Here is a 27353-nt window from a genome sequence, read left to right on the forward strand (position 1 = left end):
GTGGGTCAGATGCGGCTGAGGTTCCCTTGGCCGCCGAGACCACCGGGATTGAGGCCCCTAGGGTTTCATAGGCCGGGACGACGGAGGCCGCGGCGCCCAGGACCAGCAAGGCCGCTGCGGCGGGCACCGAAGCCCTCGTGACCACCGAGGCCACGATGGCAGAGGCCGGAGCCCCCGAGACCACCGAGGCCACGATGGCGGAGACTGGAGCCCCCGGGACCACCGACGCTGACGTGATTGTGGCGAGGCTGCCGGCCCAGGCAGTGGAGATGAAGGCGGCGGAGGCCTCGGTGGCACCCTTGGTTCAAGGCCTGCCGTTGTTGCGGGAAAGCACCCGGGAGGTGGAGGTCCTTCCGATCTCCTCCGATGATACTTCCCGGGCATAGGAGATGGCCGGCGCTGAGGTGGCCGGTGTTGTGGAACAGCCTGCTCCAACCCTAGGTGAGGGAAGCTCGGCCCTCGCGAGAGTACGTCCCGAGCCCCATGGGTGGGATCACCTGCATGTCCTATGGCAGCGCCGGGACAACCCTGGGGCAGAGCCTCTGTTTGCCCTTGAGGACGCGGCCGAGGGCGGTCACTAGGACACGTTCGAGCAGTACCGTCAGCTAGCGGAGCGGTCATTACGGATGGCGCTGTTCGTGGTGGCCAACGATCTGCCCAAAGTCGCCCAGGTTCGTGCTTTCTTTTCTCATGCGGTGGTCTTTTTTCGAGTTTTCTTTGTAGGGATTGACCCCTGCTCTGTTTCCCCTAGGAGCTCGAGACCCGGTCTCTTGGGAAGTCGGTCTTTCTCTGGTGGGAGAGGGACATCTGGGACCAGCTTCAGCAACAGAAGGGCCTTCTTGCAGGCGCCAACGAGCTCCTATTGGCATGGAGCACAGAGGTGGAGGACCTCCACCTTCGTTGTGCCGACACGAAGGTCGAGGCAGCCACGGCTCAGGAGCAGCTCGCCCCTCTGGCGGTGTAGGTCAAGGAGTTGGAGGAGGAACTCACCCGCGTGGCCAATGATCGGGATGCCTTCAGGTCTTGAGCCGAAGAAGCCATGGCCTCGGGCAAGGCTCTTGCTGGGCAGCTAGGAGCAGAACAGAGTGCACACCAACTGACAAAAGGTGCTTTGGATGAGGCCCTTGCAGCGGCTAAGGCCTCGCGAACTGAGGCTGTGGTTTGGAGGGGAAAAGCCGAGGGTGAGTCCTAGTCCCCTCATTTTATGTTCTTTTCCTTATGTTCACTCCCTAACTTCCTGGTGTGACGCAGAGCTGGGGAGTGAAGCTTCCAGGGCGGCCGAGGCTTCTCGAGTCGAGGCTCAGCGCCTGAAGGAGAAAGCCAAGGCCTTTCGGGTCGAGGCCCGACACTGGGAGCTTAAGGCCAAGGGTGAGTTCCGTAGGCTTCCATCCCTATTTAGCTTGTTTTTCCCCTCGCTCAACCCCATTCCGTTTTCTATGGTGTAGAGTCAGAGGCGGAGGTCACCCGGGTAGCCGAGCCTTTCATCACGGTGCATATGGTGCTCGAGACCGAGATCAAGGAGCACGACGCGCTGAAGGGTGCTGCCCGTGCCACCTGCGAGGCCCTAGTGGTCGAGGGGATTCAGTTAGGTAGCTCCCTTGGGAGCCGTTTGATTGCACTGAGCAGTCAAGTGCGTGAGCGGCTCCGAGGAGCGCTGCATGCGGGCGTCAAGCGCGCACTGGCCATCATCACCTCACACTACGTCGGTGTTGACCTCTAAGCCATCAGCGATGGCTACGTCTTGCCCGATGATGACGATGAGGCCGACGAGGTGGTGACGAAGCTGTTGGAGGCAGCGGAGGGCCCTAGCATGGTGTTGGCAACGTTGTTTGAAGAAGAGGTGGTCCCTCCCTTGCCGTCTACCGATGCCGGAGGTCCTGAGCCTTGACCTGGGCCCAAGCGGCCATGTGAATAGGATAGGAATTAACTATGTATCGTAACATTTGTGGCAGTGGAGGCCTTTCTTTGGAAGTATTCATGTTTCTTTAATCGTTTGTCTTGTATTTCCGAGCCTCTGCCCTCTTGTTGTCTCTGATCTGATTTCTTTGCAAAAACCCCTCTTGGAGCCTAAGCCGTCCCCCGGGCGGAAGGTGGTGAGGGAGCGCCGTAGCCCGGAGGCTTAGGCTATCTCGCCACTCTACCGGCCTTCTGGCCCTGAGACGGGCTTTCGGTCCTTGGGTTTTTCGCAACTGATTTGTCAGAGCATACTAGAGGGTTTGGCGTAGGAATTTTATCGAAAAACGACTAAAAATGGTGCGTGGGACTTAGGGGGAATCCCCCATCTAGCCCTCAAGGGAGATTCGGTTCCACAGAGAGAGAGCCGAGTCTCCCTTACAGTGTCATCGTATTGCCGAGACCAACGATAGGCTCAGGGGGGGGGGGTGTTCTCAAAAAATTAGAACAACTAAAGAACGCTTTTCAATTGTATTCCGAGAAACAATATACACAATGCTTGGAATTTTAAGGGTAAAAGCGACGTATCTGTTCTATATTCCAAGCGTTGGTGAAGATTTCGCCCTTCTCATTGGCTAGCTTGTAGGTTCCGGGCTTCAGCACTTGGGCGATGATGTACGGTCCTTCCCATGGCGGGGTCAGCTTGTGGCGACCCTTGTTGCTCTGCGCCAGCCTCAACACCAGGTCACCAACCTTCAAGTCTCGGCTTCAGATGCGCCGGGCCTGATAGCGCCGTAGGGTTTGCTGGTATTTAGCCGAGTGCAGCAGCGCGACGTCTTGGGCTTCCTCCAGTTGGTCGAGGGTGTCCTCTCGGGTGGTGCGGTTGCTTCGTTCGTTATAGGCCTGTAGCCTTGGGGAACCATATTCCAAGTCCATGGGGAGGATGGCCTTGGCCCCATAGACCAGGAAGAAAGGTGTGGACCCCATGGCTCGGCTTGGAGTGTTCCTCAGGCTCCAGATGACCGATGGGAGTCCGGTGAGCCATTTCTTGCCAAACTTCTTCAACCAGTTGTAAATTCTTGGCTTGAGGCCTTGTAGGATCATGCCGTTGGCACGTTCTACTTGGTCGTTGGTCCTTGGGTGTCCTACGGCCGACCAGGCCACATGGATGTGGTGGTCGTCGCAGAACGTCAAGAATTTTTTGCCGGTGAACTATGTCCCGTTGTCAGTGATGATGGTGTTAGGGACCCCAAACCTGTGGATAATGTCAGTGAAGAACAGCACTGCTTGCTCGGATTTGATTCAATTGATCGGACGAGCCTCGATCCATTTGGAGAACTTGTCGATTGCTACCAGTAGATGTGTGTAGCCCCCGGGGGCCTTTTGTAGAGGCCCGACCATGTCGAGCCCCCACACGGTGAACGGCCACGTGGTGGGGATGGTTTGGAGGGCCAGGGCCGGGAGATGTGTCTACCGAGCATAGTACTGGCATCCTTTGCAGGAGCGTACTAGCTTGGTGGCGTCAGCAACCGTCGTCGGCCAGTAGAACCCTTGGCAGAAAGCGTTTCCTACGAGCGTTCGAGGCACCGCATGGTGCCCGTAGGCCCCTGCGTGCAAGTCCCAAAGCAAGGCTCGGCTTGCCTCGGTGGTGATGCATCGTTGGAGGACATCGGAGGGACTTCGCCTGTATAATTCGTCATTGCAGAGGACGTAAGCCTTGGCTCGCCGTGCAAGCCATCGGGCTTCGGTCCTGTCACTAGGAAGCTCCCCCCGATCAAGCCAATCAAGGAACGGGATTCGCCAGTCTGCGTCCTGGTCGGTTTGGGGAGGCTCGGTGTTGACTTCCATGACCTCGAGCTTGGTCGAGAGAGTCTTAGCAGCAGAGGGGGAACTGAGCCCCGTCGTGGGTTCGACAGGTGGGCCCTCCTCTGCTACCAAGGTGTAGTCAATGGAAGGTTTGTGGACGTCCCTGGCAAAGACGTTCGAGGGGACCGGAGCCCATGCTGAGGCCATCTTTGCCAGTTCGTCGGTGGCCTTGTTGTACTTCCGCGCGATGTGGTTTAGTTTGAGACCATCGAACTTGTCCTCCAGGTGGTGTACCAGCTTGTAGTATGCCTCTATTTTGGGGTCGAGGCAGTTTGACTCCTTCATGACTTGATCGACGATGAGCTACGAGTCACCCCAGATGTTGAGATGCCATACCCCAAGTTTGATGGCAACCTACAAGCCGTTGACGAGGGCCTCGTACTCGGCCGCGTTGTTGGAGGCGATGAAGTGGAGCCACACCATGTAGCGCATGTGTACTCTGAGGGGCGAGATGAAGAGCAGACCCGTGCCTACCCCGGTCTTTGTCAGAGACCCGTCGAAGTACATGGTCCAGCATTCTGTCTACACTTAAGCAGGCGGCAATTGGGTGTCGGTCCACTCGGCCACAAAATCGGCCAAGACCTGAGACTTTATTGCTTTTCGAGGCGCAAAGGTCAGGGCTTCCCCCATGAGTTCGAAGGCCCACTTGGCTATCCTACCCGAAGCCTCCCGATTATGGATTATCTCTCCCAGGGGGAAAGATGACACCATGGTTACTGGGTGAGATTCGAAGTAGTGATGCAGCTTGCGTCGAGCCAAGACTACGGCGTAGATCAACTTCTGGATGTGGGGGTATCGTGTTTTGGTCTTGGAGAGTACTTCGCTGATGAAGTAGACAGGTCATTGGATGGGTAGAGCATGCCCCTCTTCCTGCCTCTCTACTACTATGGCTGCACTGGCCACTTGGGTCGTTGCGGTGATGTAGAGTAAGAGGGCCTTGTCTCTGGCCGGCGGTACCAGGATGGGAGGATTATTGAGTAGTGCTTTGAGCTTGGTGAGTGCTTCTTCGGCCTCGGGGGTCCAGAAAAAGCGTTCGGATTTTCTTATGAGGCGATACAGAGGCAAGCCTTTTTCGCCGAGGCGCGAGATGAAGCGGCTCAGGGCCGCAAGGCATCCCATGACCCTCTGCACTCCCTTGAGGTCTCGGATTGGTCCCATGCTGGTCACGGCCGAGACCTTCTCTGGGTTGGCTTCGATGCCACGTTCTGAGACTATGAATCCTAAGAGCATGCCTCGGGGGACCCCGAACACACACTTCTCGGGATTGAGCTTGATGCCTTTCTCTCTAAGGCATTTGAAGGCTATCTTCAAGTCATTGACGAGATCCTCGGCCTTTCTGGACTTGACCATGATGTCATCCACATGGGCCTCGATGGTTCGCCCAATGTGGTTGCCAAAGACCTAGGTCATGCACCGCTGGTACGTGGCCCCCACGTTTCTGAGGCCGAAAGGCAGTCACGTAGCAGTACATGCCGAATGCGGTGATGAAAGAAGTCGCAAGCTGGTCGAACTCTTTCATCTTGATTTGATGGTAACCAGAATACGCATCAAGGAAAGACAGGGTCTCGCACCCCGCAGTGGAGTCAACAATATGATCGATTCGAGGTAATGGGAAGGGGACTTTTGGACAGGCTTTATTCAAACCGGTGTAGTCTACACACATCCTCCATTTCCCATTTTTCTTCTTAACTAACATGGGGTTAGCCAACCACTCTGGGTGGGACACTTCCTTGATGAACCTAGCCACCAAGAGTTTCTGCACTTCCTCACCGATGGCCCTACACTTTTCCTCATCAAATCGGTGTAGGCATTGCTTCACCGGTCTAGAGCCAGCCCGGATGTCCAAGGCGTGCTCGGCGACCTCCCTCGGTATGCCCGGCATGTCTGAGGGACTCCATGCGAACATGTCGGCATTCGCACGGAGGAAGTCGACAAGCACGGCCTCCTATTTGATGTCGAGGGTGGCGCTGATCCTCAGCGCCCGGTCGTCGGGGCAGGTGGGGTCGATTAGGACGAGCTTGATGGCCTCCGTGGGCTCAAACGCCCCTGCACGACGCTTGGAGTCAGGCGCCTCGCCACTGAGTTGATCGAGGTTGGCGATGAGGGTCTCAGCCTCCGCAAGAGCCTCGGCGTACTCGATGCACTCGACGTCGTAGTCGTATGCATGTTCGTACGTGGACTCAATCGTGATGACACCATTGGGACCCGGCATCTTGAGCTTGAGGTAGGTGTAGTTGGGGACCGCCATGAACTTGGCGTAGCACGGCCGCCCTAGGATGGCGTGGTAGGTTCCCCTGAACCCGACCACCTCGAAGGTGAGGACCTCCTTGCGGTAGTTGGAGGGGGTGCTGAAGCAAATGGGAAGGTCGATGCGCCCGAGGGGTCGCGTGAGTTTCCCTAGCACGATGCCGTGGAAAGGTGCAGCGTCACCTCAGAGCCTCGACCGGTCGATCTCCAAGAGCTCTAGGGTGCTGGCATAGAGGATGTTGAGGCCGCTGCCTCCGTCCATCAACACCTTAGTGAGCCAGGTGTTGCCCACGACCGGGTCAACGACGAGCGGGTACTGCCCAAGATTGGGGACATGGTTGGGGTGGTCATCTCGATCAAAGGTGATCACCTCCCAAGACCAGTCGAGGTACCGGGGAGTGGCCACCTTGACCGAGAAGACCTCTCGGTGTTCCCTCTTTCGCTGCCGCACCGTAAGGCACGCCGAGGGTCCGCCAAAGATCATGAAGGCATTGTGCACCTCAGGGAACCCGTCGTCCTTGTCATCGTCCCGGTTGCCGGCGCCTTTCTGCTTGGCGTCATCGTCGGGGAGTCCGAGCCTGGCGTAGTAACGCCGCAGCATGGAGCAATCCTTGAGGGCATGCTTTACCAGGCCCTGGTGGTAAGGGCAGGGTTTCTTAAGCATATCGTCGAAGGGCCTAGGGCCCCTAGGGCCTCGGGGATTCTTGCGTTCTGCGGCCACGACCAGATCGGCCTTGAGAATAGCCTGCTTCCCCAAGCGACCCTTTTTCTTTCTTTTGGGGAGGTGGGGAACCGAGGCCTCGGGGGCCTCATCCCTCTGCTTCCCCTTGGTGTCGTTCTCGGGGAAGATGGCCCCTATGGCCTCTTCGCCCGAGGCGAAGTTGGTGGTGATGTCGAGGAGCGCGGCACGTTTCGGCCTAACTCTCGGACCAAGTCTCTGCAAGTGGTGCCGGAGAGGAAAGCCTGGACGATCTCTGAATCGTCGATGCTGGGCAACTCGGTGCACTGTTTAGAGAAGCGCCGGATGAAGTCTCGGATAGACTCATCTGGTTTCTGGCGACAGCTCTTAAGGTCCTAGGAGTTTCCAGGGCGCACGTATGTGCCCTAGAAATTCCCGACGAAGATCCTAACCAAGTCGCGCCAGTCGTGGATCTGAGAGGGAGGAAGATGCTCGAGCCAGGCTCGCGCTGAGTCTGATAAGAGTAAGGGGAGGTTGCGGATGATGAGTAGGTCATCGTCCGTGCCGCCTAGCTGACAAGCCAGGCGGTAATCGGCAAGCCAGAGCTCGGGGTTGGTCTCGCCGCTATACTTTGTGAGGTTGGATGGCTGGCGAAACCGGGCTAGAAACTAAGCGTTGTGGATGGCTCTGCTGAAGACCCAAGGGCCAGGTGGTTCAGGAGAAGGACTACGGTCTTCCTCACTGTCATAACGGCCGCCCCGATGCGGATGGTAGCCTCGAGCGGGCCCCTCACTGTCGTGGCGCCGTCGTCGGCCGACCACCTCATGGTCGCCCTGCGCCTCGCGTCGATTATCGAGGCGATCGTGGACCAAGGGGACCCTATTGATTGTCGGCGCCCGAGCGGGCTCGGGACGAACCGAGGCCTCCCTATCCTGCTGATGCGGTGCTGAGGGGAGGTTCGAGACGGCACCGCGCCGCCGGGAGGCGGAACTCTCGGCCTGCTGCACCGCGGCGGTCTCGAGGAGATCCCAGAGCTCACCGCGAACCCATCGCCCTTCCGTGGTGGAGAGCTCGGGCATCGCGCGCACTAGCATCACCACAGCCATGACATTCTGGCTAGCGCGATTGAAGATTGGGGGACGATCGTCCCCTTCGTCGTCGTTGATGTAGTGGTGCACGTCGCGAGCCTATCGCCGAGCTCCTCCGCCATCACTGCGGCCTTGCTACTCCTGCTCGAGAGTGTTTCAAAGCTGTTGCAGAAGGAGTCGATCTTGCTCGACCTTGGCTTGAAGCTCGTGGAGTTGCTCTAGGTCTGGGCATCGAAATTGTCCGAGGGCAAGGTTCTCGTTCCATGCTGCCGGTGGGACAATGCGTGAAGGCATGGCATCGCCCGTTCCCTGATGAAGCGGAGTGCGGTTGCCTACCCCCTTGTCCTCATCGCCCGTGCTTGGAATCCCAAGTCTGACGTGGAAGCACTCACGAGAGGGATCGTAAGTACCTTCATCGTTAGAATCAGAGTAGCCAAAGCAATAGTCACTTGCGGCCAAGAAGCGACACATGGTTTTGCGGTCGTGGAGGTCAGAGAAATCTGCTCCGGCCTATGCCTTGTCCTCCTCCAAGGAGTCGGCGTGGGTGTGGGTCGACGCGGTGGTGTCGAAGTCGAAAGCGAAGCGCTGGCGGCGCTCCGAGAGATCCGCGTGAGCGGAAGCGTAGGCGTAAGCATAAGAGGCGGTGGCATTTCTCAACCTGAAGGGTTATGGAGAAGGTGCCGTCGCTTGGCTCTGCTCCACCGGAGTTGGCTCCTCAGAGAGTGGTGGAGCGGAGCTTGATGTCGGGGCGTCGCCGGGTGCCACCGGCGTTTTTCCCTTGTCCAGGCTCAGGCTAGACAGGTCCCCAACCAGGGACCTTGCGCCAACAGCTGGTCGTAGGATATCGGCGGAGAGCGGCGAGTCGCTCTGGGTTCGCGTAGCGTCGGGGTGATCCTGCTCATGTCGTGCTTGGCGAGCGGCGAGAGTGACCGCCCAGGCGTCGCCTGCGCCTGGGCTGCCGGTGCATGACGTCGTCGTCGGTCGGTGGTGCTCGAGGCGTGAGGAGTACCATGTCGTACTCATGTCCTAGAGACATAAACTCTAGGCTCCCAAACCAGAACACCGTGCCGAGACGCAGCGGTCGTGCGGGGTCTGCCATCCAGAACTTGTTGGGATGACGAAACTGACACGCAGAGGCCCCTACCTGGCGCGCCAACTGTCGGTGTTTTGGACCGGGGGATCCTCAACCAACTAGTAAATTTGTACTGCGTGTTCCCGATCCCGGATGGTGATGCAAAGAGACACAAGGCTTATACTGGTTCAGGCAATTGATGCCCTACGTCCAGTCTGAGAGATCGATCTTGTATTCCTTGCACCAAAGTGCTTATGGTAGGGGGTTACAAGCTGGGTGAGAGAAGGAACTAGTCCTAGGTCTCGGTGTGGAGTGATGCAGGCTGCTTGAGACGTTGCTCTCAGGTGGCCCGAGAGTATGCGTGTTACATGGTGTTGTTTTTGTGAGTGCGCCTGTCCTCCTCTCCTAAAAATGGCCCAAGTCCTTTCCTTTTATAGTTGAAGGGAGGATAGGGGTAGTACATGTGCTAACTATACGGCGTCGTGTGAATGGAGGCGGCGTGTCCGAGCCCTGTAGCCTGTTCCTGTGGCGGCATGGTCATCGGAGTGGTCCGTCCTTGAAGCGCTGGGGCGACGTGCTGGTCACATCCGATCCTGTGCGTCATGGAAGCTCCAGGACTGCCTCGAAGCGGGCGCGGCGGTCAGCATGCGGGTCGCTGTGGATTGACTGCGCGCGAGGCCGAGGCTCGGTTGGTGGCGAGGCAGAACCGTGGTGGGGTCTCGGTAGATGTGAATCTCGAGATGGCCGAGGCCCTGACGTAGGGTGCCGAGGCTCGGAGGGAGCGGTCGTTCTGGTACGCTGGTTCGGAGGCGATGATGACCTGGGCCAGACTTCCCATGCCGCGTTGTCTTCGGGGCGGGGATCGCGGGGCACAGTGTAGTGCGGGCGCTGATCGTGGGCACAGCGCCAGAATACAGTGGCCGGTAATCTTCGCCGTGCCCTGTCTCAGCCGGTATGGCGCTGATGCGACTTCTTGTCCCGTCGGCCACTCCGTGGTGTTGAGCCGTCGTCTAGCTGAGATTGCGGGAGTGGTTGACGCATTAATAGGACGTGACATGCTGTCGGGAAGACCGGTCGAGGCGGGAGTGACGGGTTATTGACAAGCCAGCCTCGAGCGATACGGAGAATAGTTGTCTCATTCGAGGTTGTACGCACGGGGCCTCGGGCGAGACGGAGATTGGGCTCCTTGCCGAGGCCTTCCGCGAGAGGCCTCGCACGAGGCGGAGATTTCGTCAGGGCGTCGAGACCTCCCGTGCGAGGCCTCAGGCGAGGCGGAGAGCCGGTGGGCTCGGACGGGGCCGGTGATGAACCCATGGCTTACCTTCTGGCTTCGTTGTTGATGGGATTTAAGTGACTCTTTTGGTGTACGCTCGGGGTACCCCGTTTATGGTACCCGACATATATATATATATATATATATATATATATATATATATATATATATATATATATATATATATATATATATATATATATATATATATATATATTGCACTATTATTCTCTATGAATTCATGTCAAAATTAGTTTTTGAACCTGCTATTACATGTCTCTGTGATCAGTTCGGTACTGTTCGATAAATACCGAAACCGAACCGAAAGTAACGAAACCGAATTTCCTCGGTACCGAGTTTTGGAAGGAACCGATCGGTACCTATTTTCCAAGGAACCGAATTTCTGTAGGAACCGAAGTACCGAACCGATCTATTCGGTATTACCGAATGCCCAGGCTGAGCCATCTAGGGGTCTCCTTGGCCAAAGCTAACTTGCTCATTGGAACCTACCTGTCTGAATATAGGCCCTCTATTCTTTTTTATATATGTCATATAGTTTTGTTATGAGTCAAACATTTTCATCTTTGACCACCATTTAAAAAATCCATGTAGTTTTGCAACATATAAATTATACAACTTATTATTAAAGTATTTGTCACAGCGAATCTAAAAATATAAATCTTATGTTGTTAATGTGTATATTTTTTTGTAGATTGATGATGAAAGTTAGAACTGTTTGATTTAGGATAGATCTAATATGACATGTAAAAAAGAATATGAGAGTACTAGTTTGAACAAAAAAAATATGCAGGTGCGTTTTGGGAAATATAAGTACAAATATGTTTCCTGACTCCTATGGAACTATTCTCTCCGTCCACAAACGAATGTAATTATGGGAACCGTGCTATTAAACTAGCTCAAATTTAACTTTATATATAGTAAATAGTATTAGTATTTATGTCTTTAAATAAATTTATTATGAAAATATATTCTATAACTAATTTAATGTTATTTATTTTGTCTCATAAGTGTTAGTCATTTTTTATATAATCTTAGTTAAAGTTTAAACTGCTTAACTTCTCGAAATATGAGAATTATATTTTTTTTGTGGACGAAGGTAGTGTAACTGGTTTCTTCAAAGTCTCTATGAAGTTCCATTCTACTCATCATTGGCGGCTAGCGGTGGGCAGAGTGTTAACTATTTTATTAGTCCTAGTCTACTCAAACATATAGGTGGAATAATTTTTAATGTAGACTCCAAATAACAGAAAGTTTTTTTATGGGCAAACTCAGCGAATTTAACAAAGAACATCTCCAAGAGTTTTTCTAAAGCTCATTCTCTGTATCATCATTCGGAGAGGTATTTGCATAAAAAATCATTTTCTATATATGTTTACTCTCCGACAGCTTTTCTATATCTTGTGCGTACTCTAGAGAGTCATTCTCCATTTCTATCTTCAGCTAGCGAGAAAACTGAAACAGAGGATATCTATATTTCGATAACCAATTAACTAAGCTATTGGAGTGTTTTCGTTTTTCCAAAATCTCTACTCCGAGTGGTCAGGAAGGATATAGATCAGAGTCTCTCAAAGCTGTTATAATAGATCTATATGAATATTTTTTATCGGGATCAAGCATTCGCCGCTAAAATTTGGCTAGCTAAACTTTAAGTGACTAATTTTTCATTTGATTTAACAACTACAAGTGCTATCTCGCCCGAAGGCCCTGTGGTCTGCACGACAGCGAGAGCGGACCATTCTTCTTGGTTTTACGGTATGTGATGACATTGGCTGGCTGCACACAGCATCTGCCGGTCAGGTTGGAGCAGTCTGACCTTGACGGCTTGGCCTCGTCGAGGTAATTATTGCACTTCGTGTCCACGCATTCTATTCTGCGTTTTGCTGATATCCATCATGTTAGTTAGTTTGATTGTATCAGCCAGTCATGATATATTGTTTTTCTCTTACAATAAAATAACATTAGTTGACTTATAAGTCACAGAAACGATCAAGCGAACATGGTGATCGACATATCGAATGTCGTAATTAGTGAACACCAAACAGGGACCAACTCGCTCGGTCTCCTGATAGAAGATTTTTTTTTGACAAATATAAAGGTTGCTAAATACTCAGTTGTTGCGGAAACTTGAATTGAACTGGACATAAAGATCCTTTTTACACATCTCCTCCGATATGGGTCTCTTGGTTACCCTGACGAGAATGGGGGCAGAGTGCGATTCCTGGGCCCTGGGGGGTTCTCGGCCTGCTTGCCGCATCTGTTCGGCACCATCTCGTTCTCGGTCACTGCGCACGCACTGCGCCGCGCGCGGACGTACACATGTGTGTCGTGCCAGGTGCCACACCCACGCCCGGAGGGAGGCCGGAACCGGAGGGAAAAAAGGGAAACCTCTCGACCTTTTGCGGTTTTGCCGTGGGCGGACGAAGATGAAGCAGCAGGAATCAGGAATCACACGAGCAAGGAAGCGCGTCGTCGTCTTTTTCTCGACCGTACAAAATCTCCACGGCATCGCACCAACCCGGAAGTCCAAATCCATCCAGCTCGCGCGCGCTCGGCATTGGCACCGTGCACGGCCAATCCACGGACCCCTTTTAGTTCGCCCGAACCGTCACTTCAAGCGAGCCCCGGACTCACCTCGTGCCGTCTCTGACTCCCGTGCCGCCTGAATCGGACAAAGCGAACGAGGGGCCGACCGGCGCCATTCTACGACGAACTCCTATCCTATTCCTATGCCTCCAGTGCCCCACACTTTTGGCCACACTACTGGCCGGCAGCGGCTGCCTGCCTGCGTGGAAATGGACAAATGGTGTTCGTCTGCAGTTGAGTCGTCTCGTTCGCCCGTTTGGGATGGGTCCCCGGATCTGTTTCTGGGTAAAAAAAAAAAAAAAACTGTGCTCGTGGCGTGTAGTCACCATCTGAGGGTTATTCTGTTCTCGGCGGAACGCGCGCACAAGCTCACAATCTCACTGGGATCGTGGGGGTCTATATTTTATGCGACTATTATACCGGCGGAGCCTATAGTTGAGTAGGAGTATCTGGGAGCGTTATTATTGTATAACAAGTTAATTAATTAGAGTAGTGTTTTATTTTCTTTTATTTTATATAGACGGGCGAGCGAGATGCATCACGCATGCTTGGGCGCAGCAGGTCAAAGAAGCAAGCGGTGGTTGGTTAACTACAGATGCATTATTCTTCGCCGTCATTTGAGATCTGCAAAACAATTATGGCGTCACGTAATCCACTTTGGTACCTACGTATCCCTCTCCTGCAATACTTGTCCACAGCGCACAAACAAACAAAAAGTGAAATGGCAAATGGCATTCATACCCCTATACAACCATGCGTGTCTTTTCTGTCGAATAATTTAATTATATTTAAGGAGTAGAGATAATGCAATATATAACTACACCCTTTAATATATTTCCAATGGACAGGTAGTAGTATTGTGGAACATTTTTCTTCTGAGACCAGGGACAAGTATCATACTAGAAGATACTAAGAGAGCTTTTGAGCACCACCCCAGCATTCCACCTTTCACCAGCTTTGATCCATTGTGGATCACCAAGTGACGAAAATGCACATAAGTTTTTTTTGTGTGTGTGAAATTACCCACCATTAACACTGATTTAAGCCAGGCTCAGTTACGAGGGGATTGGAAGATCCATGTGTTGTTTCTGGTAAAATTAAACATGCAGTCCATCATACGATGGCGGTCTAGCTAGGGTGCCAAAGATGAGAGATATTTTACAATCGAGATTCTTATGATCTAGGATTTTCACAATCAACAATTCTTAGGCAGCTATTCATAATTCGAAACTAAAACAAACAATGTCCTTAGCCATTTTATTTGTCCCTTTTTTATGACTTGCTTGCCTTTCATTATCAGCCGGCCGAAGCCTTAAACATGATCAGGTCATACACGCACGTCGGAGTTACACGCCACGTCTCCGATCGATACGAACCTGACACTTGTGTAGCTAAGGTATGCACTATATCTTATTACACAATCTACTAATATAGGAAAAGGAAAACTCCTGAAAGGCAATATGAAGCTCATCAATCTCCTTCGGAACCAAATCAATGATAGAGCGCTGGGCATTCACTCATTCGATTTTCATTAGCGACTGGATCGTGTAATTTGCTATCAAATAGTATTAATCTAACAATGTAAGTATAAAGATAACCAGACCGACTGCACACAAATGTCAGTATAACACGAGCCATAAAAAGAACACCCTGTTCGCTTGAACTTATTAACCCAGCTTATCAGTCATGGTACAGTGTTTTTTTTTTCTCACAACAAAACAGCCACAGCCAGTTTATCGGCCACAGAAACCAGGATTGGCGTGGCATCAATGATCACACCGCCGCGGCGTTGTGATTATTCAGTCAAAATCGGCAAAATTGTCATCAGATTTGGGCGGAGGCCGGTGCCGGTTATGTTTAGGAAACATCAGCCAATCTAGCAGTTGCAGTCATCTCCTACTTTTCTTGTGTGTGATGCAAAGCGTAGAAAGGCGCTACGTACTGGCGCCACGGAAGATAGACTTGCAAGAGACGCTACTGCTGCAGCGAGGACCACGACCCACCACCATGCGCCTGTCTTCAAAACGGGCAGGACAGTTTCAAGCGGCCTGTTCGGCTGGGCTGAAACGATCCTATACGATCGTGGATTATTACTACTGGCTGGATTGGTATAAGAAAAAAATACTATTTTGACTGAAAATTTATAATCGTTTACGATCAAACGAATAGGCCGAAGAGCATCAATGCGCGGAACCCAATTCCCATCAAAATCACAGGCAGCATGGAAAATAAATGAGAACATAAATTTCTTAAAAAGAATATCCGATCATGGACGGATGGATATCTCAATATATAATTAGATATGCGATAATTAATTATATTGCTGTGACCTCGCAGATTTATATTACTAAATTATATAGTATCCTTAGAGATATCAGATATATATGCAGGGCTGGGAAGCGATCGAGCTTACAAGATTTTCTTTCTATTTTATATAAAAAAGATTTTCTTGATTATAATATGTCCAACACGGCAACACTCATGCCTTGTTTAGATGCCAAAAAATTTGGCAAAATGTACCGTAGCGGTTTTCGTTGTTATTTGACAATTAGTGTCCAATTATAGTCTAATTAGGCTTAAAAGATTCGTCTCGTGAATTTCGTCTAAACTGTGTAATTAGTTTTATTTTTTATTTATATTTAATACTTCATGCATGCGTCCAAAGATTCGATGTGACGAGGAATCTTAAAAAATTTAGCAAAATTTTGGGGAACTAAACTGGCCCTCATATACCGGTGATGTATACCATGCGTCACAAATGGCATTCCGCGTAGGGTGCACTGCACTTTATTAATGAGATTGAGAGGGCATGAAACGTACTAGAGCGCTGGACTACACTCGTAGCCCTACACGGCAGTAGCCCAACGGGGTCCATGCATGCACCGATGTGGACCGCTTACAATGCATGCCAAATTTTGAAAGAGATGGTGCAAGGAGCTATACTAGCCGATTCCTCCGCGATAAATATTCCATGGCCATTACTCTTGCTTTATGATCCAGCTGATTTTCGCGGTGATGCTGTGAATTGAAGTTGATATACGAGTTATCGATCTCCCTAATAACGTAACAACGGAAAGCCTATTGCTAACTTTAATTAGTTTAGAGCATGGTATGGTATAGAGCACCATAAGTAGTGAGTGTTAGTATTCAGTACTGTTAGGGTTTGTAGAGGAGCTACCGACATCCACCAAAGTGTGAAAGCTGAAGCGCCATAAAACTCAACTTGCAATGTCGACGATGTTACCTACACGGGTGATTAAGGGGGTGTTTGGTTCTTTAGTCGCTTCTAAAATTCATATCACATCAAATGTTTAGATACTAATAAGGAGCATTAAATATAGATTAATTACAAAACCAATTACATAGATGGAGGCTAATTTGCGAGACGATTTTTTAAGCCTAATTAATCTATCACCAGCACATGTTACTGTAGCACCACATTGTCAAATCCTGGACTAATTAGGCTTAAAAGATTTGTCTCGCAAATTAGTCGCAAGTTGTGCAATTAGTTTCGTAATTAGTCTATATTTAATACTCCATGCATGTATCCAAACATTCGATGTGATAGGAATTTTAGGAGAGGCTGCAGTAACCAAACAGGGCCTAATTTGTTTTCTTCTATGTACCGTACCCTATTTTTCTTCGAACGCTTACTCTTTTTCCACGTGCTACCGGTAGGCCTAGGTTTGCTCGATTGTGGATTATTTACTGCTGGCTGGTTTGGTGTGAGAGAAAAATACTATTCCAGCTTATAATCCACGATCGTATACGAGCAAGCGAACATGCTATTTGTCTTGTACCCTGCAAGTTTACTATCCTTTTAATGAAAAATGTGCGCACGAGCACGATCACGAAAAAAGAACGAAGCCTACATTAGCATGTAATGGTTGATGCACAGAAGGATAACGATTTATCGGCACTAACCTGACAAAAAAAAGAAAACCTAGGTTAGCATGTAACGGTCGATACACAAAAGGATAACGGCATTGTCAGCATCAATCCGACAAAATAAAAAAAATGAAGCCTACATTTACATGTAACGATCGATACACAAAAGGATAACAATTTGTCGACATCAATCTGACAGAATAAAAAAAGAATGAAGCCTACGTTAGCATATAACGGTTGATACACAAAAGGATAACGATTTGTCGTGATCAATCCGACAGAATAAAAAATGAAACCTACATTCGCATGTAACGGTCGATACATAAAAAGATAATTTGTCGGCATCAATCCGACAAAATAAAAGGATCACGACATTCTTAAATCGAAATGCAAGGGTAAGTTATCAAAGTACACATTTCGAAAAAAAATGACAAATAATGGAATGTCATTATCTATTACAAGATGATGAAACAAATGAGAATTTTTTTTTTGCCCATAGGAGTGAGTATTTCCATATCTCAACCACGGCCAAATTCAAATTTCCACGGTATGGTATCAGGCTATCAGCTCTGGCAACCCACCACAGCACACAGAAAACATTTAGGCCCTCGGCCACCGCCATGCGGGCCTACTCCGCTCAACCGAAAATGGCTCCACGCGTCATGCACTTCGTTGGACGACCCCTCGTCCCCGTTTGCCTTGCCCCCTCCTCCTTGTCTCCGTCACGCGAGCGCGCACCCCGCCCGCCCCCCGCCGCGCAGGCGCAGCCTCGCCCAGCACACGCAGGCGGCAGGCGCAGTCCGTCACCCTCAACGCGTACTACGCTGCCACTGCCGGTGCCGGGTCTGCAGCGCCCGCAATTCATTTTTTTTTCCTTTTCCCGTTTGGTTTCGTCACACCACCCTCCACAGCCTGCCTTCCACCTCGTCGTCCCCCTCGTCCGCTGCATTAATACTGCCACTCCCCGGCCCGCCCCCGTTCCCCCCTCTCCTCGCACGCTTCCGGAGCTATAAATCTCGGCACCCCCCCGCTCCCGGACCCCGCATTCCCGTGCGCGAGCTCCGGTGATCGCCGGGACCGACGGACCGGCGGCCATGGGGCAGTGCTACGCGAGGAACGTGCACGGCGTCGACGCGGAGGACCGCGGCGGCGTGGGGGCGACCACCATCACGGTCTCGGCGGCGTTCAGGGGCGGGACGGAGGATGCGGCGTCGGGAGGGGGCGGGGGAGGAGGAAGGGGAGGGAGGCGGAGCGCGCGGCCGTCGCCGGCGGGGACGCCGCGCGGGGGCAGGGCCGGGGCGACGCCGGCGCGGTCGTCGGCGGCCGGCAGCCCCTGGGCCGGGAGCCCTTTCGGGCTCCCCGACGGCATCACGCCGTCGCCGGCGACCTCGGCGTCCACGCCGCGCCGGTTCTTCCGCCGCCCGTTCCCGCCGCCGTCCCCGGCTAAGCACATCAAGGAGTCCCTCGCGCGCCGGCTCGGCCGCCGGTCGCCGGCCTCCGCGTCGCAGGTGCCCAGGCCGCCCGTCGAGGTCCCGATCCCGGAGCACGGGGCCGGAGGCGCCGGCGGTGCCGGGGAGGTGGAGCGGGAGCTTGACAAGAGCTTCGGCTACGACCGCCACTTCGCCGCCAAGTACGAGCTGGGCAGGGAGGTGGGCCGCGGCCATTTCGGCCACACCTGCCTCGTGCGCGCCCGCAAGGGAGACATGAGAGGCCAGGTCCTGGCTGTCAAGGTCATCTCCAAAGCCAAGGTCTTGCTACTCGTGATCTCACTCTCCTCTTTTACTGAACGCACGATCTTACCTGTTTCAATCGGCTCGGTTCCTCCACCGGATCATGAATCAACTATGTGGGGGGACATAATTGCCATCCTGTTGTGATCTTTTTCACTCTCATTTACTAGTAGATCATGGTTGAATTCAGTATCTCTGCAGTGCCACTAGCACAGATGTTGTAATCATAAGTTCATCATTTGTTTCTTGGCTGCCTTGCACGGTGATCAGGTTTTTTGTGATGGTATTGGCATTGGCATTTTACCGCAGGGTTACAAGTACATTGTAGAGATCTTGTTTCAGCAATGCCACATTTAATGCTTTGTCTGCGCGTGTTTAGTTCGGTGAATTTGGGAATTTGGGCTACTGTAGCCCTTTTGTTTTTATTTGTCAATTAGTGTTCAATCATGGACTAATTAGGATCAAAACGTTCGTCTCGTAATTTCCAACCAAACTGTGCAATTAGTTTTTTTTCGTCTACATTTAATGCTCCATGCATGTATCGCAAGATTCGATGTGATGGGTACTGTAGCACTTTTTGGGAATTTGGGGTTGGAACTAAACACGCGTAAGTGTTCAACTGTTCATCCATCTATCACCTGTTTCTTGTTTTTTTGTTCTTTATTTAAGCTGTCATGGAATAGTAGTTTATGCAGTGGTAGATCACTAGCTTGGCAGTGATAGAGTTCTTTGTGGGACCTCAGAGAACTTGTCAGTGTAGCTGGACTTCTCGAGTATCTCCATCATATTGTTGTTCACTGCCTTGAGTTCAGTAGTCTCTTGGTCCATTCTGCATCATTTTATTATATGATCATAAGTAGAAGAAAAGATAGGGAAAAGTGTAGGAAGTAAAGAAATGTCTCTTTTAGATTTTTGGTACCAAAGCTGAGAACATGTTGATATTGGGGACTGCTTTCCACTGACATTGTCCTCATTGTTGAATTATTTAATTTTGATCTTAGTTTTACCTGGCATCTAAAATGTTTGCGCAGCAAGTTATCAAGAAAACCTAGTATACGATAGGCGACACAGAAGAATTCTACGTGCATGGCTGCATTGATGTTTCATGCATGTATGTTGTCGTTTTTGTGAGCGTTACGGCATGAATTAATTAATGATTATTTTGGCCTGCTATAATTTTCGCTCGTGCTACTGAAATTATTTAAGCAGGCGATGTATCTATTGAGTCTAATGTGTTTCTTCCTTCTGTATAGTTCTTTGAATTGCATGCCATTTCTTCCTTGTTACCAAATACATGCATACATGGTATAGACTTTTTTAGGCTAGAAGCGCTAAATTCACTTTCCTAGCTCATTACACCAGGGGAAAAAAATTATCTCTTGGCCTAGATTTCATATTTTAGTTTGCAAAGTCACCTCAATCCTTTGGTTTTCTCTTGCAGATGACGACGGCAATATCTATTGAGGATGTGCGCAGAGAGGTGAAAATTTTGAAGGCATTATCCGGACATTCCAATCTTGTCAAGTTTTATGATGCTTGTGAGGACGCCCTTAATGTCTACATAATCATGGAGTATGTTTTCCCTCCTTGATTTTGCGTAATATTGATCTATGTAAAAACTGTGAATATTGCATGTGCTGTTTATCTTGAAACAGTATGTATGATAGTGCTCAAAAGTCACATTATCTACCTTAGGGTTGATGTTCTCTTGCAGCACATAACATTATATATGAAAGGACTTGCTAACTGTTACTATAGGCCTTTTCTTTCTAGCTAGATTAATGGGAAGTTACATGATAACTGATGTTTTCTTCACCTCTATTGATCAGGCTTTGTGAAGGTGGAGAATTATTGGATAGAATCTTGTCCAGGTATTACATTTGCTTGAGAGATGTTTCGTGAACACCGCTACAAGGTGTAGCTTTGTTACAGTACTGTCTGCTTTTTGCAGAGGTGGAAGATACAATGAAGGGGATGCAAAAATTATTGTTGAACAGATATTAAAAGTAGTTGCCTTTTGCCATCTTCAGGGTGTTGTTCACCGTGATCTGAAGCCAGAGGTCTGTAGACTCTGTTAAGTATAAGTGTATAACGGAATGTGATTTGTCTTGTTGAAAAAACTGTGGTATATTCCTTCTGATAAATCCACCCTTGGATGTTTTTTAACAGAATTTCCTATTCAGCACTAGGGAAGAGCGTTCTCCTATGAAGATAATTGATTTTGGTCTCTCAGATTTTATAAGACCAGGTATTACATACCTCCACACAAGGATCATCCAATCGTAAAGGAGTTTTGTTTTACAAATATGTTAGAAGTCCATTGACATAAAATGAAACATGATATGACCTTCCTCCAAAAAATGTTCTAAAGCCTGATGCTCCTGATGCTTTTTCCCTCCTTCACAGATGAAAGGCTTAATGACATTGTTGGAAGCGCATACTATGTTGCTCCAGAAGTCTTGCATAGGTCATATAGCACAGAAGCAGACATGTGGAGTATTGGTGTTATCACTTATATATTGCTGTGTGGTAGCAGGCCATTCTGGGCACGAACTGAATCAGGTATTTTCCGCTCAGTGCTGAGAGCTGACCCTAACTTTGATGACACACCATGGCAATCAGTATCTCCTGAAGCTAAAGATTTTGTCAAAAGACTTCTTAACAAGGATTACAGAAAAAGAATGACTGCTGCACAGGCACTCTGTAAGTACTCTCACAGTCTCGCTGACAATTCCTTTTTTCACTTGCAATGTCTGTATATCAACTGGATTCAACACTTCTTTTTGAAATTTCATTTTTTAAGGACAGAAGTTTTCTTATGTGTCCTTTGCATGCTGCAGCTCACCCCTGGTTGCGAGATCAGCACCGACAAATACCTCTGGATATGCTAGTATTCAAGTTGGTTAAAGCATACCTTCGTTCGACGCCTCTCAAACGGGCGGCATTGAAGGTTGATATTTTAGTTCCTCTGTCCATTTAACTATGGGAAATGCTTCATGTATGACCATTTTGTGCACAACTAACCATTCGATTTGTCTAAGTCCATTGATTGTTCATGATTTAGATGAATTAAAATTTCTTTTGAATATTACTTAGATGCTTACAGCTATGTTTTTACATGGCTTCCATTTGAACTAGACCATCTTCTACCTTGCAAAACTAGCTGGTTAGGTTTAGTAGACTAGATGAAGGCAGCTGGGGAGCTGAAAATCCTCCTCCTCCCCCCTGCTGGACTGGTTGTTGTTATACAGCTATATGTTTTATTGGTACCTCCTCTCATTGCATTGGTCTTGCTGAAATCACATTACCCAATTTGTAGTCATGTTAATTTTATTTTCGATGTTCATTTGACAGGCCTTGTCAAGAGCAATAACAGAAGATGAGCTTATCTACATCAGGGCACAGTACAACTTGTTAGAACCAGACACTGGAGATGGTCGAATATGTATTGATAACTTCAGGACGGTAAGCACTTATAAATAATAGTTTACCATTTGCTTGTCCGTATTCTTTTTTTATACATGTGTTATGATGCACTGAAATTCTTTCCATGTTTGGCACACCGAGCTCAGTTTTTCCTTTTCTTCCCTTTAAATATGCAGGCTCTTTTACAGAACTGTACTGATGCTATGAAAGAATCTAGAACACTTGAGATCTTGAATGCGGTATGAGATATGAACTATATAGCCAACCTTATCTACTCCTTTTTTGTATGTAATAAGTTTGGTTGAAAGTTTCATTTTGCCTGTGTAATCACCTTCAGCTGGAGCCACTCGCATATAGGAGAATGGACTTTGAGGAGTTCTGTGCAGCTACAATAAGCCCTTACCAGCTTGAGGCTGTGCCGCGGTGGGAAGAAATCGCCAGTACTGCATTTGAGTACTTTGAGCAGGAAGGCAACCGTGCTATCACAATCGAGGAGCTTGCTCAGGTACGAAAGATATATACTGAACTGAGTGATGGAATAATTATTTGATCTCACTTAGATGTTGATCTAGTTATATCTCTTCTGGTATACAGGAGATGAATCTTTCCACAGCAGCGTATTCCATCGTCCGTGACTGGATTAGGCCGTCGGACGGCAAGCTTAGCTTTCTAGGCTACACCAAGTTTTTGCATGGACTGACGATGCGAAGCGGCAATGCAAGGCGGCACCATTGATTCTCTTGCTGCCCCGGTAGTTGCCTGAATTGGTTCCATTGGTTTTGTTGATGGGGAGTTGGAGGGATGGTGTTTTGTCTCTCTTCTTTTGTTGCCTTAGCTTCTTGTAGAATGCTTGTAGAGAGAAAGGGAAAAGGGAAAAAAAAGAAATGGAAAGTGATAGCTCAAAATTGAGTTGTAGAAGAAAAAGGGCATGTTTTGCGCCTTGGTTCTGGTACATTGTTCGTTTTAAGCTATGAATGGGCATTGTACAGTTGTCAGTTGGCCCATGCTACAAGGTGCTCTATGGCCTATGGCCGAACTTGGTTGCTCAGTTGCTGGTCGCAACACTCCAACACCCAACGGGAATGGTGCTGCGATTTTGGTGAAACTGTTGAGGCCATGTGGTCATCTTAATGCCTGAGATGGCGCTGTGGTTTGCCAGCATGTTGCTATCATATGGCAAAGCAAAGATATCAGCCGACTTATTAGCTAGAATCTATAATATTTTTCTCTCATAACAAAACAGCTTCTTTAATACCAGCCGAACATACCCTTAATGCGAAAGGGGGCAGCAGAAACTATCATGCCTTGCTTTTTCCGGACACTTGTACGGCGCATTTTTATGGTCTTGAGGACAATTAACAAATGCGCCCAAGTACAAAAGGTGCTTAGCAAACGCACTCAACTCATCGGTGAGTAAAAGGGTCTTATCCGGGGGACTGGTCTGTGGGAGCCCACTTAGAACTTTGTTTGAGTCTGGACACCTTGATCTCTGGATTAACATGGAAATCGGTTCGTTTTTCCTTTCAATTCAAAGATGTTAGACATGCACCCTCCCAATCTGAACAATCCATCATGATCAACACACGAGTGTCGTACTCAAATGTCCAAAGTTGCCTCCGTCTAAGGGCTTGTTCGGTTGCTCTAGATTGAGTTACTGGAATGGTTCCGGTTGGAATTTGTTCACTAATTTGTATAGTTTTGAAAAGCTAGAATAGTTCTTGTTTCAAATCGAGGGTAATCGAACGTAGCCTAACGCGAATAACCGGGCTGGAAATGAAGTAAATATGTTGACAAAAAGAAAAAGGCAACAACCTGGCTCTGCCTGTACTCACGACCCACCTGGATGGCTTCAGCTTGTGATACCTTTGGATTGTGCTGTATAATAGGAGCTCCGGGAAGGTTATACTCATCGGAAATACAGTATGTCTTACAAAGTGACACTTCGAGTAATAATGGCTTGTATCATTTTTTATATAAATCATTATATATATTATGAAAATTCTGTCTGTATATGTATGTTTTTTTTGAAAGGAGGAATATCTCTGCTTTTAGAAAGCGAGTACAGAGTTCTTACAAACAAGTACGCTTTTTTTAAACGAACCGGCAGAAGAGCTGCCCGCTATGTTAAGGCCTGGTTTAGTTCCCAAACAAGTACGCTTTTGAAAGAAGAGATCGCCCAGACAGGCACCGTACAAACCCAGCCAAATTGGCTCTGTACATCCACAACACGACAAACCAAGCACTCTACAGCTAGTAAAAAACGGGAGGGACACCTCCAAAAGGAGACAGATCAAAACTAGGGAAGTGGTTGTTGGATGAATGTAGAGAGGTGCTTCGCTCCTGCCAAGATCCACAGCCTTGCCTAGTCTTTGATTTTCTGAAGTACCACAAAATTTGTGGACTCCGTGCTCTCAAAAACTCTCGCATTTCTTTCTTTCTAGATTTCCGAGCAAACTAGTATGATGAGCGATCGTAGGCCTTTCCTACTCGTACCCGGCGCATTTGACATTGCCGTCCACCACTTCTCAAGCGTCTCACTAGGTGGCCATGCAATTGGGTGTAAGTTGGAGTTTTGAGTTCAGGTGACGATTGTTAGTTGATCTCCATCAATAGACCCAACGGGCTATTGGGCCCTTGTCTCTGCCCCCTGATCGGGTGAGCCCAACCCTAATATGGTTGGTGTCCCCTGTCGCACAGCACATATAAAAGAGAGGTGGGGATCATGGCTCGGGTTACGAGGTTCAACAGAGCCAAACCCCGCCGACGCCGGCCATCACCCGAAACCCTAACTCACTTCAGCGCCTCCCATTCTCAACACGCAGCCGTCGATCTCCATCGAACGGCGCAGATTCACTGGGCCAGGATCAGGCCTAGGCGGGCGCGAGCAGGAGGCCGCTTTGCCGGCCCAGACCCAGGTTGCGGCCTGGGCGCGGGGACGCGCGGCGCGTGTGGCTTCTGGGCCAAAATTTTTGCGATGGGCCGCGCTGTGCAAATGGTTTTGGGCTGAAGGAACAGTACAGAAAATGAATCAGTTTTGTTTTTTCATTTTCCAGTAAAGATTTTATTTCCTGGAAAATGAATAAATAGCTTAAAGAGAATATGAAAAGTGATTTTTCCTATGGGTAAAATTGAAGAAATGAGTATACGTTTTCCACTGCTAAAGAAATGGTTTATTCTCCAGTTAATTTGTACCAACATGATATTTAATTAGAGAAAAAGAAAATTATTCCGCTACTAAAGAAATTGTTGATTCTCCTGTTATTTTGAACCAATGTGGTATTTAATTGGAGAAAAAGAGATTTTGACATGATTATGATGTTGTTATTTTCTTACCAACGTTGTTAATAACAATATCGTAATTTTAATGATTTATGCATTAATTCTATTTCTGCCCAACGGTGATATAGAATTAGTGTATAAGAACAGTTGTAAATTTTAATGATTTATGCATTAATTCTACTTCTGCCTAACGGTGATGTAGAATTAGTGTGTAAGAACAGTTGTGAATTTTAATGATTTTATACATTAATTCTATTTCTGCCCAATGGTGATGTAGAATTAGTGTATAAGAATAATTGTATGTTTTGATTGTGACCAACGTTGGAATCAAGGCATGCAAATGGTGTTATTTTCATGTTAAGAAAAGGTTTGACCTGGTTTTCATCTTGGCTAAGATGAACTAGGTAGTCACCTCACCATGTCCCACTGATTCTGTGGCACCGGTGAGGGAGACAAAAGAGAATGATGCCGATTAGGCAACTAAAGAAAGGGATTTTGAATCCCAAAAGATGTCCTATGACTTTGTGCATAGGAAGTGTGTCACTGCCAACAAGAAATGTTTGGCTGTAATAAAGAACACGATTGAGTCTGGAATTGTGGACTCAATCCCAGTGTGTGACACGGTCACTAAGTACCACGATAGCATAAAGAGTCAGTTCACTAGCTCTTCAAAGACATATGCTACCTAGCTGATAAAGCAGCTGGTCACAGAGTGTTAATCTGGAAATGGTGGCATAAGAGAGCTCACGATGCGTCGTCGAAATTATGGCACTGTCGTTTAGGCCATATTTCGAGGGGGAGAATAGAAAGACAAGTTAAGAATGATATTCTTCCTCCATTGGAGCTCTTAGATTTAAAACAATGCAGAGAATGCATAAAAGAAAAGTGTATAAAAAAAGTAAGAAAGATGACAAACGAAGCGTAGGAATTTTATAAATTATTCACACAGACATCTGTGGTCAGTTTCCTGTAAAGAGTGTAGATGGTAATGATTCGTTCATAACATTCACAGATGATTACTCCCGTTATGTCTACATTTATTCAATCAAAGAAAGACAAGTAGCATTAGATAAATGTAGATATTTAAGGCAAAAGTTGAAATCCAACACAATTTAAAGATAAAGATAGTCAGGTCTGACCGTGGAGGAGTACTACGGTCGGCATACCCCAAATGGCCAAGTTCCTGGACCTTATGCAGGGTTCTTACAGAAGAATGGTAAAGTAGCCCAGTATTCTATACGGGGCGAACCTCAGCAGAATGGAGTAGCTGAAAGACGCAATCGTACAATGAATGGATATGGTGCCTGTGATGGAGGCGTTAAAACCGCCATTCATATTCTCAATAGAGTATCAAGAAAGTCGGTGCCCAAAATACCGTATGAGTTATGGACAGAAAGAGTACCCTCACTAAACCACTTGCATGTGTGTGGGGGAGCCCTGCTGAGGCTAAAATATTTAACCCAAACATTGGGAAGTTAGATCCCAAAACAGTAAGTTGTCATTTGTTTGGCTACCCAGAAAAGTCAAAATGTTTTTGTTTTTTACTGTCCAGAGAGACATACAAAGTTTGTGGAAACGAGACATGCTGTCTTCCTAGAGGACGAATTGACGAGGGGGAGCATGATAGCTCGAGAAATTGACCTTGACGTGAAGCAGGTGTAAGCACCCACTCCAATGATTCATGAGCCATTTTTCTCACTACCTGCTGTAGTTGAATCGACAGTGCTAGATACTGTGGTGCCAGCACCTGTTGTTATCTCACCTGTGGCAACAATGAATGACGATGAGGAACATGTTCTTCAGGATCCTATAGAACATATTGCCACATATGAGGGGGAGCAACAACAGCCTCAAACAGAACATGTGCCAAATGTGAAGGCCCCTAGAAGGTCTCAAAGAGTTAGAAAATTAGCTATTCCTGCTGATTATGAAGTGTACAACACTGAGGAATTTCAAATGGAGGATGATCCCATCTTATTTGAAGAAGCCATGAGAAGTGATCATTCATCAAAGTAGCTTGAGGCCATAGAAGATGAAATGAAATCAATGAATGCAAATAAAGTTTGGGATTTGGAAATAATTCCTAAAGGAGCAAAAACAGTAGGTTGTAAATAGATCTATAGAACAAAACTTGACTCTCAAGGGAATATAGAGACATATAAAGCGTGACTTGTGGCAAAAGGCTTTATGCAAAGAGAAGGGATTGATTACAATGAGACATTTTCTCTAGTCTCATGTAAAGTTTTCTTCAGAATAATAATGGCATTAGTGGCACATTACGATTTAGAATTACATCAGATGGATGTAA

At 48.4% G+C, this 27353-nt stretch overlaps 1 protein-coding gene across 1 annotated transcript; it reads left to right on the forward strand.

Annotated features, from left to right (window-relative positions):
• Positions 1-17481: 17481 nt before the first annotated feature.
• LOC136538798 (CDPK-related kinase 3-like) lies at positions 17482-22752 on the forward strand. Its single transcript, XM_066530752.1, has 11 exons — positions 17482-18358; positions 19782-19912; positions 20170-20211; positions 20292-20400; positions 20510-20588; positions 20747-21043; positions 21181-21290; positions 21695-21805; positions 21943-22005; positions 22104-22271; positions 22361-22752. The coding sequence occupies exons 1-11, from the start codon at positions 17705-17707 to the stop codon at positions 22499-22501; spliced, it is 1905 nt and encodes a 634-aa protein (XP_066386849.1). The 5' UTR covers positions 17482-17704; the 3' UTR covers positions 22502-22752.
• The last annotated feature ends 4601 nt before the right edge of the window (positions 22753-27353 follow it).

This window comes from Miscanthus floridulus, chromosome 2, assembly GCF_019320115.1.
Source record: "Miscanthus floridulus cultivar M001 chromosome 2, ASM1932011v1, whole genome shotgun sequence".
Taxonomy (NCBI): Eukaryota; Viridiplantae; Streptophyta; class Magnoliopsida; order Poales; family Poaceae; genus Miscanthus; species Miscanthus floridulus.

Coding starts and splice junctions, on each gene's coding strand:
- LOC136538798 (XM_066530752.1), top strand. CDS start 17,705: ATGGGGCAGTGCTACGCGAGGAACGTGCACGGCGTCGACGCGGAGGAC. Junction 20,212..20,291: donor TTGGATAGAATCTTGTCCAG/GTATTACATTTG, acceptor TGCTTTTTGCAG/AGGTGGAAGATACAATGAAG. Junction 21,044..21,180: donor GACTGCTGCACAGGCACTCT/GTAAGTACTCTC, acceptor TGCATGCTGCAG/CTCACCCCTGGTTGCGAGAT.